The sequence below is a fragment of the Vidua macroura genome, chromosome 2 (genome assembly GCF_024509145.1).
Source record: "Vidua macroura isolate BioBank_ID:100142 chromosome 2, ASM2450914v1, whole genome shotgun sequence".
NCBI lineage: Eukaryota > Metazoa > Chordata > Aves > Passeriformes > Viduidae > Vidua > Vidua macroura.
The window spans coordinates 25,811,097-25,829,675 of NC_071572.1; the positions used below are offsets into that span (position 1 = coordinate 25,811,097).

General features: G+C 36.8%; 1 protein-coding gene across 2 annotated transcripts in view; it reads left to right on the forward strand.

Annotated features, from left to right (window-relative positions):
- Positions 1 to 18,044, forward strand: part of ATP11A (ATPase phospholipid transporting 11A) — a 114,912-nt gene extending 96,868 nt beyond the window's left edge. The window contains exons 26-30 of one of the 2 annotated variants that reach the window (XM_053970944.1): positions 4,782 to 4,847; positions 5,257 to 5,360; positions 7,150 to 7,315; positions 11,415 to 11,519; positions 13,819 to 13,905. In XM_053970944.1, the coding sequence (XP_053826919.1) occupies positions 4,782 to 4,847; positions 5,257 to 5,360; positions 7,150 to 7,315; positions 11,415 to 11,504 (426 nt within the window). In that variant the 3' untranslated portion in view covers positions 11,505 to 11,519; positions 13,819 to 13,905. Of the gene's footprint in view, positions 1 to 4,781; positions 4,848 to 5,256; positions 5,361 to 7,149; positions 7,316 to 11,414; positions 11,520 to 13,818 lie in introns of both variants that reach the window. The other variant, XM_053970943.1, reaches the window with a different exon arrangement.
- The last annotated feature ends 535 nt before the right edge of the window (positions 18,045 to 18,579 follow it).

Sequence of the window (18,579 nt, forward strand, 5' to 3'; positions counted from 1 at the left end):
TTGTTGCCTGTATGCAACATGCACATTTGCTAGAAATGCGGTGTTGAGATATCATTAAAAACCACCTTTGTGACATCTGTCAGGGAAAAGACCTTCTAGTGTGAGAGACAACACTTGTTAAAAAGCGTTTTTCCTAAGAACACAGTGAACTTTCACTAGACAGAACTGTACACTGCACTATAGCTTTGTTTGGTACCATTATTCTCTCTGTTAGATGTCCAAAATTCATCACCACCATATACTTACGGTGTTGAAAATTAGAGTTACCATATCTGTACCAATTTTGTAAACAGTTTGTATTGCAAATATTCTGACTCAGTTCTTTTCTGAAATTCTAGTCAACTTTCACTGCACACATTCAATTTAATTCTAAGGCTCTAAAGCCAGATTAATGCCTAATTCTCAAATTTCAGATGTTGAAGTCTACAACTAGATACCCATGTTAACACTTAAAGATAATATGTTGCTTGCGGGGACATTGAGTCTTGAATGTCTGTGATCGAAAATTTGTCATTACTTTGAGGATGCATGCCTGTGTATATGTATAAAACTTGAGAGATACTGAGCTGCAATTTCAGATTTAAAGGCTTGAAAATTTCAAGTGTTCAGGAATAGTCAGAGACACTTACATGAGTTCATACACACATGAATGCTAATATGTGTTGATAGTTATTTGCTAGTTTTTAAATTATGCTTACATCTGGAAAAAGTCAGTGAAGTATTTGAAGGTTTGAAAGGTTTGCTACTGCAACAAGATGTTATTATTGAACAAGGGAAAGGTAGAAAGCAGTAAAAAACATAAAAGAGCTGACAGTAACACTAATGCCATGAGAGATACATAGTGATCGAAGTCAGGTTCCAAATTGTTAAAATGAGTACTGAAGCAAAAATTTTAAATTTTTTTCCCACAAATGAACTAATCACTATTATTGTAAAACTAGTAAAAAATTACCAAAGCCAAGATCTTTTATTCCCATACAATGATGCCTGTCAGACTAAAATGATTGTACCATTAAGCTTGCTTCCAAACACAATTCCCCCCAAAATGTTTCTCAGTATTTAAAAATTAGTTTGTAACTATTTGCTTCCTGTAGTGTCATATTACTAGAATAATGGAAAAATGTACTTCTAATTACTGAGATCTACTTCATTAATGCCTCCCTTAGTCATTTTCTGGTAAGCAAAGCTAAGATGCCAAAGATGTCCTATAAATTGCTATTAATTTGTGATAGTGCTTTGTGTGTATGGTGTTCCACTATGGATAGGACATCATTGTTGGTGTTGCAAAAACATACAGTTAGAAATCAGCTACAGAAGAAAGGTAAGAAGAAAGGGTGGCACTGTAGAAGTCATTGCATATTGCAAATGCCATCTTAGTTTACCCATATAATAAAAATGTATTTCCTGGGTGATTTTCTTTATTTTCACATTTGACACAGAGTATATTAAATGCAATTCATTTAACATAGTTGAGAGAGACTAAGTTAAAAGGAATAACTGAATGAGAAATACAAAGCACAGGAGAGAAGATGGATGACCAGAATGCTGAACTGGAACATGGAAGATCAACAAATACAGTCACAGTAGGAGGAAGGAAAGTCTTGGATAGGCTGGGAGCAGAACACAGAAAAATACTTGTTAAGAAACTAGATGTTAACAAACAGACTTACAAAAGAATGATTCATTGCCTGAAGGCATGAGTAGTATCTTGAGACATTCAGTCCTAAAAAGACATTGTGAATTTTTGTAACTCACACCTTCCCATATTGCTTTACCTACCTTTCTCTGTGCCAAAGTAGCAGCTTTATGGGTCTTGCCCCTGTGCTGGGACCTTACTTTCTGAGTCAATAAGATGGGTGGATAAGGGGTTTGGTTGCAAACCAATGCTTTCTATCTAGCCTAACAAACAGACAGGGGAAGGTTGTTTCAAATTCTTTATTCCATCTAGCAGCTTTTATTGCAAATATGGATAAATCTGTTCAGTATACAGAAACTTAGACTGACAGTAGGTTCTCTGAGAGATGGTACATATGACATGAGAATATTGTAAAATTTATCTGCAAGAAGAAAGTTGGTAAATGCCATGATTGGAAGTTGCTGATCCAGATTCCTGTCTGGTGTTAACTGCACAGGTTTTTTTAGGGCACAGAAAATATAATGATGGCATGAGCATATTACATATCAAAGTAAAAGATCAAAATTAAAGGTTTTCTGAATTTTATCTAGTGTTCCACAGACTCACAGTAGTTTTAAAAGAGTGAAATGATTACTGAGAATAATGAATCTTTTGGCCAGTCATTTGTTTAATTTTTTTTTTCCATTCCCAGTTGATTGCATTATCTTAGCCTAGCTTCCTACTGATTTATGTTCTGTGGCTGGCTGTGGTCTTCACTCAAAATTTTTCACACAGAGCATATTTGTGTGATCATCTTCCCACATGGATACCCTGTCGTGTAATATTGGATGATCTCATACAGAAAAGTGTAGATTGGACATAATCCAGTTCAGCTCACTGCTCTGTGCAGGGCTAATTCAAATCAATTTGCTGAAGGCTTTGTCTAGTCTTTTTCAGGTTTTCAGTATCTCTGAAGATGCAGATTCCATAACCTTCCAGGGCAACCTCTTCCAATGTTATTCTGTCTTCATGGTGGAAAAATTTATCACAATATCATCAAAAATATTATCAAAAAAAAGCAGAATATTTCTTGTTGTTGAAGAGGAATTTGTTCCAGTTCTTCATCTTTGTAGTTCTTCAGACATTTGTGGGCAGCTGCTAGATTGTTTCTCAACCTTCCCTTCACCAGACTAAGCTCCTCCACCCTTCTTTGCAGAAGAGCTATAGGCTGCTAAACACCTTGGTTGCCTGTCACCGATTATTTCTTATTTTTTTCACATCACTCATGAACTGAGGGGCCCAAAACCGAGCACAGTGTTCCAGGCTCAACCTCACTGTAGTTGAGTAGATGGAAATAATAACCTTTCTTCAGTGGCCATGTTCCTTCCAGTTGCTGTGCAGTTTACCTTATGTATAGGGAGCACAGTATAGTCTTGTATTCAGCCTGTAGTCCACATAACCCCACTGCAACTTCCCTTTCAGCAGGGCCATTGCACAGCCAGTCACTACTCTATCATAGGTGTAAATCTTTGCACTTCTCCTTATTAAATTCCATAAAGTATCTGTTAGCCTGCTTCTCAAATCAGCAGAGGTTCCTCTGGATTGAAACTCTGTCATTCATTATTTTAGCCGTTCTCTTATTTTTATACCACCTGGTAGTTTGCTCATGATATTCTGTTACCATCCAGCTACTGACAGGGATATTCCACAATTTCCAGCCCAGTCACTGTTCCTAGTGTGGTTGGCTGATTACCAGAAGCCAACCATCCATCAAGGACTTTTGCGTCCAGTGGTTCAACCAGTTTTAAACTCTAGTAGTAGTCCATTTAGCCAGCCTCTGCTTTGTCATTGTCCAAGTGTCAAATGCCTTGCTAAATTCAAAATACATTGAAAATACACTGCTTTTCCTTCTTAAAAACAACTCAACCTGTTGGTCCCACACTATTGCCTGCTCCTTTCCTTCCCTTCCCAAGCTTTGCTACTAAATCCAAGGAGCAGGTTTGTTAGTGAAGACTATTATCCAGAGTATTGAGTAATTGAGCATTTTCTTTGAAACCTTCCACTAGATTGTCTTAACACTCCATCAGCAGACTCTGTTCTTCCTCTGAAGCAAGGATAGCTGTAAATATCTTCTTTGTCTCCCTCAACACCCCTCAGTAATCCTAGTTAGAGGTGCATTTTGTCTGTGATTTGTTCTGCTTTTATGCTGTTTGCTGCCTGCCCATATTGTCATCTCTTCAATGCTCCCATTTGGCCTTTTTGTCTATGCAGTAACATCCTACTTTGCCAACTGGCTCTTCTGCTGAAATTCCATGCCTGCATGGAAGTTGTCTCATTCCTGAAGTTGTAACTGCAGAAGGAAGTTCATGAGATCTCAAGAGTTATCTTTCAAAGTAATTTGGATCTCTTGGACACTTCTCTTTCATGGGTGCAATACCCTGAATCAAACACAGTCTCTTCTAAAATACAGCATCCTAAATGTTGCTTACTTTGCCAGTATTTCTGTGGATCCTGAACCTGGTCATCTGGTAGCTGCTGAAGTCCACGCAATCCTCTGTGACAGTATTCATCACTAGTTCTTCCCTGTGTCAGCATTAATGGTCATTTCTGCCCACTTGAAAAGCAGAGGTGTTTTTATGTCATTATGCAAGTGGGGAGAAAATCAAACACAAGTTAAAAGTGGTTTATCTTAAAACATATGTGGATGTTTTTGTACTTGTATGGTTATAACATTCTTATGCTTATCTGTATAATATGCTGTTGAATCTCCAAGAAATTGTTGGATGCCAAGGGACATCCAACAGAGAAGGGACATCAGGCAAAAGATGACATCCAAGAAGATTAAATGAGTGCAGTTTGTTTTTCAATCTCAGTGATTTGTTAATTGTGCTACCCTTGATTTGTATTAGGAAATATATGTGTGAACTTCAAGTTCAGAGTAGAGCGTTGGTTGTGGTCTTTTTCTGTCTGTCTGAAATCTGAGGTGTGTACACACAGAGCAAGAAACCAGAGCACTTTGCACTGGCTAGATCATGTAGGAATTCAGTTTTTGCTCAAGTGTCAGGTCACGATACAAGGCAATACTAAGCTTTAAGATATTTACTCTGAACAATTCGCAGCATAGTGGACAATATTGCCTGTAACTGCTTTGGACCATTTTTTGTAGATATTTGGAACTTGGACCTTTGGAACAGTGGTGTTTACTGTGCTTGTATTCACTGTTACATTTAAGGTAAGGTATGCTGTATTTTATCCACTGAAACTTTCTTAAAACTTGTTTTTTAATTGTTGCTTTTTTATATTGGGTTCTTTATATCACCATGCATTGTTTTATTACTTTATATAGAGAGTTTGCGATCTGTGCCTTCTTAACTGTGCTCAAACTTGACAGATATTTTTAACTACTTCTATGTAGAATTCTTCCTTATTTCAAACTGTGCTCAAACTTGACAGATATTTTTAACTACTTCTATGTAGAATTCTTCCTTATTTCAAACTGTGCTCAAACTTGACAGATATTTTTAACTACTTCTATGTAGAATTCTTCCTTATTTCAAAAGGTATAATTCTATTTTATCTCCTGCTGGGAATTCCTGCTGCATCTAGATAGTAATAACATCATATAATATCTTTTTTTTCAGCTTGCAATAGATACACACTATTGGACATGGATAAATCACTTTGTGATCTGGGGATCGCTGGTATTCTACATTGTCTTTTCTCTGCTCTGGGGAGGAATTATTTGGTATGAACCCTAATATTAATTGCATTGTAAAAGTTGTTTCAGAAACATAAAGTTGTTATATTTCACCTTTTTGTCACAAAATTAAATTTAGCCTTTATATAATGCAGCACTCTATTTAAAACCCATCATAATTGCTAACTAGAGTGCTCAGCTCTTCTATCAATGAATATCTGCTAAAATTTTCTTAAAGTAGAATGCAAGGAGAATATCAGACCCCAGACTACCACTGGGTTTTGTCTCTGTAGTGTCAATCAAAAGCAGCCCAAGGGTTGGTTCAAGGAGCTGACACTGCCTTTCTGAATCAAAATGTCACAGAATAGGTCATGTCTGTGCAGTAGGTGACTGCCCACCTACCTGCTGGGCTTGTGTTGGAAGCTATCTGTAGCAGTCAAAACTAGAGACAGGGAACAGAACTCAATATCAAAGTCATGTGGATGTCCAAGAGTCCTGTGTTTGAGCTTATTGTTTTGCCTCCTTACTTAGCAAAGTGGAGTTACTGTAGGTGTCTGATGACCAACTTATTAATGTTGGTAAGAAGCTTTGTAGGGATTAGTGTAACTCTTGTGCATAGCCAATTTAAAGTGTTGGGGGGGTTTGCTATAAAAAGTTCTGTGTACTTGAAACTGAAATTTTTGGAAAGGAAATAAAGTTGGAACAAATTCAGTTCCTTACTGTGTCTGATTGCCGTCAGGAGCTAGAAATTTTATTTCACACTTGCAGAGATCTCAGTTACAAGGCCATCATTTTAACTACTGCTAGAGCCATTCTACTTTGCATTCACAATATTCTGAGAGATTAAAGGAGAGGGCTAACTATTGGTTGGTGATTAAGATGCCATTTAATTTAGAGAAAGGATTTGTATTTAGCATGTCTTTTGCAAATGAGTAACTACGTCTTAACTGCTTGGATATTTAGCTGCCTCTTCTTTTTTCTAGTAAGATCAGATCTCAGTTTCTTCAGCATCAATTTGCAGAAGTGACATTTTCCCAGATAATGTTTTCCAACCAGCCTTGCTGTGTATTAGATATGTGACTGTGTGTATATAAAAATGTATTTCAGCTTAGTTACCTTTTTAGTATGCAAATACTATCAAATTTTTAAAACTGTCAGGAAACTGCCCTACTGGTTTTACACTGCAGTGTTGCTGCGAACTGTCCCTTGATCTTGGTTCTCAGTGATTATGGCCTCTGGTTCCCAGTGCCATACAATGGTGGCATTTTAATTATCATCCAACTGCATGAGATACAGGGAAATCGGGAAGAGAAGGTATTAATGGTATGGTCAGATAAGTATGTGGTGAATAGGATGGGGAACATAACATGAAAGTGTTAGAGATACTTATGGGACCCTGAGAGGTATGAAAATAAGTGTGGTTAACAAGCATTAGTCTGAGGTTACATACAAAGGAGTGTGCCTTAGCAAAGACCAGGGGAATGGTGGGTGGGACAGTAAGAAGAAAGGTGGAAAATACCTGGGGCAAGATAAGGGTGTAAGAGCATAAACACATTAAGAATGAACTTAATTTATCTTTGCAAGGGGGAGACACTGTGCAGGGAGGGGACAGCATGATATTTCCTGCAGTCTGGAAGACAAAAGGAAGGTAGTTATCTCCAGATGGTGCATGGTTAGCACCGGCTCCCTTTGAGAAGACTGGGATGGATGAACCCCCACAAACTGGGAAACTGAACCTGAAGTATTTCACCACTGGCATAATTCTTGTATTTCATACTGTCAGCCTTTCTTTTGTGTATTGAAGTGTAATAATTATTTTATCTTTTTTTCCTCCCAGGCCTTTTCTCAATTATCAGAGGATGTATTATGTGTTCATGCAAATGCTGTCCAGCGGTCCTGCGTGGCTGGGTATAATTCTGCTCATAACCGTCAGCCTCCTTCCAGATGTTCTGAAGAAGGTCTTATGCAGGGAGTTGTGGCCTACAGCAACAGAAAGAATCCAGGTAAATAATCTTTTTCATTGTGAAGTTAGGTTTTCTTTGTATTACAAGTGTCTAATCACCTAGGCCAAGGTCAGAGATGAGATTAAAGCAGAAGTTCCCCATCTGTGGTGTCTGAGCAATATGGTGAAAGATGCTGCCTGTTATTTACATGGTGGTGTTAACCTGAATCCTGGGGCAACACTTGTGCCTCCATACCAGCAACCACAGGGAAGTCAGCTGATGAGGATGGTGGGAGACAGCTACATGGCTCAACATGATTTCTGATTTGAGGAGATAAGAAGGGCAAGGGGATTGGGATCTCCATAAGGGTAGATAAGAGGCACTTACATCTGATAACATGCTGATGCCTGTTAAATAAACACATGTATTAAATCTTACTCATATCCTATTAATAATTTTTTTCTCTTTTATATTTTGACTTATATTTTGCCTGTTCTGATCCATTATTTATACATAAATGTGCCTTGCTGTGCCCTTGGGAAGAGGATTTCAAAATCCATTCTCTCCTTTCATCTGATCAGCCCAAAAGGAGAAATGACTGTGTAAATACAGGCCAGCTCTTCTAAGGCTGGAGAGGAAGCCAGGTTCTTTGGGAACCATGGTACTATGATGGGGACATGAATAGAAAACGTTTTCTGTATTTTAATCCCAGTAAACTTTTATATGTTATATATGTTAGATGTGAAGGACAGGAGAGGTGTGCTGAATTTTAAACTTAATGTTACTGCCCTTGCCCTTTTCAGTCCATGAGCTGCCACCAGTAGGTTAAAAGAATGAGTTACCAACAACAAAAGGGACTAGGTAGCGTTTTGATCTTTAATTGTGAAGATACTTTGCATTAAGAGGAAGGAATAAAGGAACTTTGCTACCAAGGAAAAATTTGCCCTGTGGCAAATGTAAAACCCTCTGCCACTCTTTTGTATTCCTAGAATGTATGGGTGTAACAATGCGTTTCTTCAGGAAAGAATAAAGAATAGCAGGAAAGCATTCCCAGGCAGATCAGTACTTAACATTTTTTCATTCAGAGATGTTAGATGTCATATGTACTACTTGTGAAAGGAGTTGACCTCAGTATAGATGCTGAATAGTTCATTTAAAAGTCTAAAGAGAGAGAATGAGCAAGGGTTAAGGTAAAGAAACAAGCTAGTAAATAAAAACCCCCAACAAAGGTTTTGTAGCATTTCTTACAGACATTGTGTATTAGTACTGGAAAATGAATCAGTAGTAAAGCAGACTTTGGGCTCAACACTGACAATATTCATTTTTTAATATTTAGTCAAAGATCTGTGACTTTTAACCAGTTATATTGCTTGTGTTTCTTCTTCCCTTTGTTTCTTCCTGTCTTCCAATCCACTTTGTCTAAATAACTGCTACCTTGCTTTAAACATAAATGATGTGCTCGGTTGCTTCCTACAATCTTCTGGGGAAATCAGACTAAACATCAGTGCCTTTCTGTTGAGCAGTCCACCATCTTTATGCTTTCTCAGACTTCAAGCAGTCTAAGTTTCTAATGGAACAAAAGGTGACTTTTTTCTGCCTTTCTGCATGCTTGGCCATTTCATTCAAAGGACTTTATAAAGTTTATCATCCGAAGTTATTTACCATACTCATTATCTCCATTTGTGATTCATATCAACTGTATTTTGAGGAATACTATTTAGTACAGTTTTTTCCTTCTATGTCTCTCAAAGATTGTATGAATTGTCGTAGTCTATCACTGTCACTATCAATTTTTGTCACTGTTCTTGTTGTGTTTTACAGAATGTTTCTGCCTCAGGAATTTACAATTCTTATATTCCCATTTTAATCATTGGTCTGTCTGTAAATGTAGATGTTGTGTTTCCATTGTACCTAAATAAGTAGGATAGTGGCCACACAAACAAGTGATAATTCTAATTAGGCTGATGTTGCTAGCATCATACAGAAAATGTGGTACTGGAAAACACTTCAGCAGTCTTTGGAATATATTAATGTATCTTCTCTGCTGCTAGAAAATGCAGCTTTTTTCTTTTTCAAGCATACATTTTGAAACTGAGCTTTCCTTATGTTCCCTTTTATGAAATTCTGTGCTCTTTCTAGAAAGAAAACAATACGGGATCTGAAAGTTTGACATTATTTAATGTAAAAGTAGAAGAAATGCTAGTAAATCTTGTTTCCCCTACAGTCTGCAAGAAAGCTGTTTTTTACTTAATATTCACAGACTGTTGGTTTCCATTTCAGATTTTATATCTTTTTTTTTAAGTTGTTAAGATAAAATATGTATTTCCTCCTTCATTCCCCCTCAAAAATATATAGTCAATAAAATTTACTGTAATCAGAGGGAAAATACAGTTTTTTTCACTATCGACAATTCTGACTAAAATTGTGTCTTAGGGTCTCAGGATTGGTTTGAACTCAGCTTATAAATAAGTATTTTTAAATGTACTGCATTCCTAAAAGTGATATTGCTTCCTTTATAACAAAAGGGCTTCAGGAACAATTGAAAAGATTAACGTAGGACTAGTGACCATTTCCCAGGTTACTAATTTAGTTCTACTCAGGCAATAAGAATGCATAAAGCCTTTGAAGCAGCTCTTATACTTCTAATTTTTTCAGTTATTTGAGGGTCACTCCAGTGTGTGGTGAGCAATTGTTTACCATCATTAACATTGGATGTTTTACAACATGTCACGTATAGCTCTGGGTTTTTTTCAGGGAGCTTTTCCTTTATATATATATATATATATATATACAGACATATATGTGTATACAGATACATATATGTGCATACAAGCATATGTATATATATATATATGCATGTATATTGGTATTGATATATATACATACATAGGAACTGTTACCTTTCTTGGGCTAAAACATCTGCAAAAGCTTTGGAGGAATCTGTTGCCTTTTGGAAATTTTGGTCAAAATCTGCTTATTTCTTATACATATCGTCTCTGCAACTCTGGCTCAATGGCACAAATTGAATTTTGTGCTTTAACTGGTGACGGTGCAGCTGCAAGGTTTCTTACATCTTTTACTTTTAAAAAGCAATAGGGTATTTTTAAAAATATATCCAATCTACACTGATTATTTTTTCTTTTTTCTTCTTTCATTAGCAGCAGAATTTCAGCCACTCTGTTAGGGAAAATATAAATTCAATTTAAATTATCCTATTTCCATTTTTATAATTTTCACTTTGATTGACAGTGGTTTAGCAATGCCAAGTATTTGGTAGCTGAAATACTCGGTGTTTAGTTTCTAAGCTGTAAATTACTTCTGTACTTTCATCCCTTTTTAAGAAATATTTTTCTTTTTCTCTTTGTTTTTGACTGATTTTTTACTTTGCTTTCACTCAGTCACAAGCTTGGGCCATCAGCCATGTTATGAGATCTTTACCCTTTGCTGCACCTGGGGAAACCCAAAGTGGTCCTTTTGCCTGGGGAAGCGTCTCTGGGGATTCATCATTCTTCTGTTTCTCAGTGGGCTTAGCTGCTGTTGAACAACTGCCCTGGGTGCTCAGACAAGTGTTCACCAGCAAACTGCTGCCTTGTCAGGCTCCTCCTGTGTGGAAACAAAGCAATGGATCTTGCTGTTGCAATATTTGAATGCCGTGGAAGAAGTTTCCTTGGCAACTCCCCGGCCCTCTCTGCCCATAGTGTAATGAGGAAGCTGTAAGTCAGCCTTCATTAGCACTGCCCCATCACCCCGTGTGGGGCACTCCCTTCAGTGTGCCAGCTGTTTCGGGGAGTAGGGGAATGGGATGTCCACTCCCTCGTGTAGGATCAATTTGGCCTCCTCGTACCACAGGCACCTCTCCCATTCAGTACAGGTTATTGTTAGAGGGGCAGGATACACAGCCCACAGTACTTAGTCAGTTTAGTGCACTTGAGAGTAATTTTTAACAGAGTTTGAAATGGAATTAAAAACACCCTCAAATGATTAATCTCAGGATCCAGAAATAGAAACCTTGTTTTACACTGGATAACCTTTCCTTTTTAAGTCTGTCAGAAAATCCATCACTTTTACAGGACTTTGCTATAACAGTTACCAAATGGTACAATTCATTCACATTTCTTGTATTCATCAAGAGTCTCACTGTTTTTCCTCATCCTTGCAGAAGAGTATGAGACATAAAACAGGCCAAAATGCACTGGCGAACTGCGATGGGCCACTTCTTGAAGGAAATCTTTCACCTTCCGAGCCATAATTAGATCAAAGCTAGGTAACAGTACTGTATGCGTTGCCAATTTGGATTAATTTCTATTGGTGCTATTTACAAATCAACTGTTTCCTCCAGAGTTTTTGATGTACTTTTATCAGTATTGATACAAAATCATTATGTTTTACTTGGAGAGCCTAGTTCTTGCAAGAAATGTTCCATGCCGCAGGTAAGACTTTTTTGTCTCAGAAACTTAATCATGTAAAGCAAACCAATAAATGGATATACCCATATTCATGTTCTATAAATACATTGTATTATGTATAGGTGTTGTGTGACATTTCTTCTATAAGAACTGCAGTCATTATTGCAGTGTGTACTCACGTTACACCAGTGTAGAATACACAAAGTCAGATGTAGTTCTTACCCAGGAGCAGTTTATCCATCATCTTTCATGTTCTTGAATACGTATATAGACCAAATGCAGATGGTAACATGTGAAGATAATCATAGCGAGTTACTTATGGATAGGACCTTGGGTCAGAAGACCGGGGCTGTGCGTGTGGCAGTGTCTGCCACAGTGCTGTGTTCTATACAGACCAGGGCATTGCTGTGTTACTGCCTCAGATGGAAAGAAGTGTGAATGTCTGAGACAGCAGCATAAGCAATGAACTAAATTCCTCAAACAGAAGGCCAGCAGAATGAAGTTCTCTGTTTTACATCATCTCCCTGCTAATGCCACTGATTAAACAAGTTAAGAAGATACACTCTTTACTCTAATAATTCCCACCTAGATGCCATGACTGTTCCAGTCCCTTCATGCTCTCCTGACCTCAAAAGCAGCACATGAGGAACAAAGTAAAGGTGCAAAGTTAGCAGTATGTGAGAAGGACAGATGTCATGTGCTCTGTGTGCTGTAGGACTTTAAGGTAGCTGAAGGTAGCTAAAGTAGGTGATTTGCTTTTAATGACTTTTGCTGATTTGATTTTTAATGACCAGTAGTAGTAGGAAACACCAACTTCCTTGATTAGCTTCAGGCTTGGTAAAGGCTCTTGTCTCAGAGCCATGTGTAGAAAAAAGCATTTTATTTTTAGAACTATCTATGGTAACTAAAATGCTTCATTTTATAGCTGAAAGAATAGGAAAATTAGTTACCAAACTGTATGACTACTCCCTCTAACATTTCCAAAGCAAATCTGCTAATATGTTACCTGATTTTTATGTAATGCTGTTGCTATTTGGTCTATATGTGTTTAAAAGAACCCGGGCCTCACTGTGGTGAGCAGTTTTGGATAGTTTTGTGACCTTTGCAAGAATGTCTTTTTAAGAGAGCTTTCAGATTACTCTAGCTTATGCAATAGAACTGTTTCAAGCTTGTGATTGGCATTGAAGTGTCATATTACATTGCAGCCAAAGTTCTATAAGCTATATCATTAATATTTACTTTGTGATTTTGTCCTTTTGTTACTGTGTTCTCATTAACAGCGAAGAAGGGAATGATTAAGAATATAGGATTAACTGATTTATATAGCATTCACGGAGAGATAGATAAATAATATTGCTTTGAACCATGTTTATAATGCATTTATATGTTAGATACCATCACAAAACCTCCATACCTCTATAAATTTCAGTTTGTACACACATCCAGGCTCTTGTCATGCAGCTGTGGTATTCTGCAGTCCTGAGCATTTCCTGAGTGGAAGTGCTGATTCTGCCAGAGTGTGGAGTGATTATGTGAGAAAGATAAATTTTAATAGGCAATTAGACCAAGATAGTACTCAGATGTACAGTGTAAATTGCCTGTATAGATGCTACACATAACCTAAGCAAGTCTAAACTTTAGTATTGCTTAGAAATACAAAGCAAGTGCTGGAACCCTGGAACCTTCATCTGTTAGCAAAAACTGACTAAAGAATTTCCTCTATTTGGAACTAACGGGCAAAGTATTTGAATCTGTCCTGTCTTAAAATTCCACATAAGAAGTTCAGGGATAAAAAGATGTACTGGGAGAAATTCCAAAATTAAACATAACCTTGATTTAAAACACTTTCATTTGAAGGCAGGTCTCTGTGTCTTCATCTCTTCTCTGAAGAGCCCATTATCAGGTTTAGAAGTTGAGTATAAAATCATGCCTGGTTCTGTAGGTCTTAGTATAAAACTAATCATGTTGAAACTGGTTGATTGCAAAGCAACACAAGGGATTATACTTTCACATGAAACAAATATCCAGAGTGGTGATCCAGGGAAAGGTATTATTATACCAAGGGGACAGTGGTCCTGTGAAAGAAAATAATTATATACTTTTGGTTCCAAGATTGTCTATTTACTGTGTATTTGTTTCTTTTTTTCCCTTTAACAGAAGGCATCAAGGCACTGTCAGGAGCACATCTCGGAATTCACACCTCTTGCCTGTCTGAAAAGCCCAAGATACAGGAACAGTGACTGCAGCAATTCCCCAGCAAGAAGGTCTAATTCTCATTCTAAAAAAGTGATGTTTACGCAGTGGAGAGGCATTGATTATTCAGTACTTCCATCTGTCTTTGGCTATTCAAATAAGCATTGGCGTTCCAGTGCAGGCTACCACTACAGTGGGTCAGGTTTGGAAACGACCATATGACAGAACACCAAGTCAAGCCTTTAAAAATTGTGGGATTGTTTATTTATTTTTTCAGGAAACAGACATGTCAAAGAGGCATATTAAACTATATGTGGCTTTTGCTGTCTGAGGTAGTGTTGAGAAAACAGTATCAAGAGCTAGAAGTATGAACCCTTCCAGGCCAATAGGCCTCTTTTTATGTTTTGAACTAGTGGAGCAATGAACAATCTGCACAGTCTGGTACTGTGAGACTGGTAGCACTAAAAATTCTCTTCATCCTGTGTCAAGACTTCTGTGTATTTACTACTTCTGTCATCTTTAGTGATTTTCTTTGTTACTTGAAGTGCATAGTTTCAGTCAGGGACCTACATTTTGAGATCAACAGTTTTAATTTTCAGACAGGAGCAATTGTCTCAGTTATCTCAAATGAAATTCTCCTAAAGCGTATTTAAGAAATGCTGTTTCTGATTTTCCTCTGTCCTTTTTTCTTTCTTTGCTCTTTCTGTAGAACAAACTGGTGTTTCCTCTGTGCAAATCTGCTTTCAAGAAACACTCTCTAATGTTCACTTCCTTGTAAGTGGCCAAATCAGGGCTATGTATGGTTTTGGTTAGTTTTCCCCTGTAGAAAGACAGGCAAAACAATCCTTGTGTAGATGCACACACAATATGAAGTCAAGTTGGCTGTTAAACAGGTAAATATCACCAGTGTTGGTATCTACTTATAAACTGAATGTAAGCATTTTGCCTAAAACACCTTAGAATTTGTCAAAGATGCACATTATCTGGTGTTCTCACTTCCTGTCCCTATGATTATAAAATATATATAGCAGAAAGCTTTTTTTGACACAGTTTGTTGGGGATTTTTTCTTAGAAGAAAAGCTGTTTTTCTGGATGACTATCTTGTACTATGTTGATTCATCCTCTTGATTTTTTTTTTTTTTTTTTTTTGTGTGCGTGTATGGTTAGATACTGGCTAATGGGCTTGGTAGATGTATTACAAAGCACACAACTGTTAGCTTTTGCAAGCAAACCACGAGGTGGCACACAACTGTTGACTAACAGTTGAACCACAGTTGGGATAGAGAAACTAATTTGACTGCAAGGATTCTGTTTGAATTCCCTTAAGAATGACAGCCAACTTGCACTTCTGTTTTCTCTGCTACATTTATGTTACCTTGCTATTCAACTATTAGCTGCATCCTTGTGCTGTTTCTTTAGTCCAGTGTTTTATTTTGGGGTGCAAAAATATCTGAAGTAGTAATCCAATTTCAATTTCAGCTTGGTGGTTACAACTGATTAATAGCCATCCTCATTCAATACCTCTGTGAGGACATTACCTAAAAATGTATTTCAGTGTGAAAACAAATTATTTGGAATCAGACCTGCAGCATTTATTGGAAGACCTGGCCAAGACATTGTTAGTTGTCTTTCACATGGACAAGGGTGGCAGAGAAAAATTATTTCCCTTTTTGTGTTTTAACAAGAAAAAACCAAGGCAAAATAAGTTTACTTACTACTTTACTTTTTAATAAAAGAAAAATCAACTTACTAGAAAATGTCCCTCACAGTATTCTGTGTAGTTTTCGTATTAAACAAACAGTGATTTATTATTAAAATGCCCTGGGTCAAGCAGAGATTGTAAAGTGAGTTATGAAATCTTCAGTATACCAAAGATAACAGAATTTTACAAAGTCTAACAGTGAACACCACAGATAAAGGTTTTTTATCATTTAACATATAGCACTTTTTAAGTTTCAAAGAATATCCTTCTAGCAGTAGCATTTTGAAATGCATACACATGTGTGGGTGTGTGTACATATACTTGCCATTGCAGACTTGAATGTTGGTCAGTTAGAACCGTCCCCTACATAAAACACTGGTGTATATATTTTTAAGAAGTTAATATGGGTATACATTTTATACCAGTAGCAGTGAAAAATTTCTTGTGTGTAGTTAACAAATTATTTGTAATGTATTTTTTAGAAATCTTAAAATTGCCTTTGCACTGAAATATTTTTCATACTGTAGCTATTTATAAATCTGTTTTACGCATACATTTGTTAACACACCATTTCTATTTTTTTTAAGTATATGTTTTGAAGGCTTTTTTTATAACTATAAGTTTTGGCCACTTAAATTTAGCTTAGAGTGGAGTTGTGGCTGAATGTTGAAATTCTAATGAATGTCAAATTAGAAATACAGGTCTGTTGCTCTATGAGTCTCACCCAAGTTATTGATGTTTTGTTGGGATTTGTGGTAGCAGCGATTAGAGTGCTGTACTTGCAGTGCTGTATTATAACTTCTAGCTTTTTTACTCTATAAAGCCTCCTGCTTTTTTACTTTGTGAGTTCTATCTTTTAGCCTTAAATAAGGAAATTTTTGCTTGATACTTTTAAAAATGCTGCATTCCTGTTCTGCCTACTAACAAACCAGTTCTTTGCAAACTTCATGTAGCCCTGTATTTACATATTGTTGACAACATTGTTCAGGCTGAAACACCTGTATACATTTGAGAAATTTTAGTTAAACATGTCATTTTTTTGAGGAGAAAGAATGCTTGAATTTAAGTGGAAGTTTCTGCTTTGATTTAGCAATACTTTTACCTTTAAAAGTTGGTGCTGTTTGTTTGTTAAAATAGACTGTTTAATGAAATGAACATAAAACATCAACTTGGCTTCACTTGATGTGTTTTTGCTTCAGTCCCTGTTACTATTGCCATGTAAACCTAGTCCACTGCAGCAGGTGTTAACTTGTGAGTTTTACTGCAAAAGATAAAAAAGATGAAAAAGTAGAAATTAGATCAAAATGCATTAAGAGTGTTTTATTATGGGTAGGAGAATTTCCTCACTGAAAGGAGACAGATTTTTATGTATGAAGAAAAAAAAGGAAAGAGGAAAGGTCTAAAAATCTATGTAACCTTCTAACTTGCCTCATTTAAATTGTTGCAGCTTTAACAGCATAATGTCTCCATAACTGCTTCTGTAAATGTCTTGAAAACTGGTAAGCGCTAAGCAAATGTATGTGAAGACTTAGAAAGTATTTCAGGCTTTTTGGCCACAGGAGCTCATATATTCCTGCAGTGGCTTGTGGCAAAAGATCTTTTTTGTTTTACCATGTATAATAATTGTTTGTTCAGTCACTTAATGTAAAAGCTTACAGTTTACTTTCTTGCTTGCATTAGCCTGTGTGTCTTGAACCAACTGGCTTGCAAAAATAAGAGGAAAAAAATAGCGTAATTGAGGAACTGCACTACTTTTCTTTTGGAAGCCAGTGGGATCCTTGTGTTCATGCTACTGTCTCTGTTAAAAAAGCTTTAATGGAAATTTGTGAAAGTATTACAAAAGTAAAAACGTACATGATTCTACTTTGCAGAATAATCAAAAAAAATCAGTTTATACAGCTTTAATTTTTTACCTTATGAAAATTTACAGGATTTCAATCTGCATTGTCTTGGACATAAATTCTGTGCTATGTACACTTTGCATTTTTGAGGTTCTTTCATGATCTAATGTAAAGTAGAATCTGTGAAAGTTGCTGTATGGGGCTGGGGGTAGTTATCTGTGCTTTAAACATTAACGATGTTTGTAGTCATCGGCACCAAATACTAACATTTATTTTTAATTGAACAATTTTAGGTGCATTTATTTGAAAATAAATCAGCCTTCAAATCTAATGTTCAGATTATCCTATACTACTTCATTTATTTGATTTGAAGAGTCAATGTGTGAATACATTACTGTAAAGTTTCTTCTCAGTGCTATTTTTAACTTTTATTTCTGTAGACAACCAAATATAACTTGTTTATATTCAGCCACATTTTGGATCCTTATGTAGAATATATAAGCAGGAGATACAAATCTGCTTGCAATAAATATAAACATTCAAGAATGGTTAAGTTTGCTCACAAGTAATTACAGTAATTCTAGTATGAATATAAGATGGTTTCATATTAGTCTGTAATAAAATACAAGTATATAAAGAAAACAGAATGAGTGTTTGATTCGGTTATTGAATATGTTTGTACTCACACTCATTTCTCATACTGGAGCGGGTTCAGCGCAGCACCACAAAAATGACTAAGGGGACTTGGAGCATCTCTCTTATGAGAGACTGCAGGAGCTGGGCCTGTTTAGACTAGAGAAGAGAAGACTGAGAGGGGATCTCATCAATACCTATAAATATCTCAAAGATGAGCATCAAGAGGATGGTGCCAGGCTCTTTCCAGCAGTGTGCAGTGACAGGACGAGGAGCAGTAGCCTTAGAGTATAACACAAGAAGTTTCACCTCAACATGGGGAAAGAACTACTTTACTTTGAGAGCGGCAGAGCACTGAACAGGCTGCCCAGGGGGCTTGTGGAGTTTCCCCTCTCTGGAGACATTCAAAACCCACTTGCACACATTCCTGTGTCACCTGCTGTAGGTGATCCTGCCTTAGTTGAAGGGTTGGACTCGGTGATCTCCAGAGATTCCTTCCAACCCTACCAGTTCTGTAATTCTGTGATTTTCAGAGTGTGTGTAGCCAGC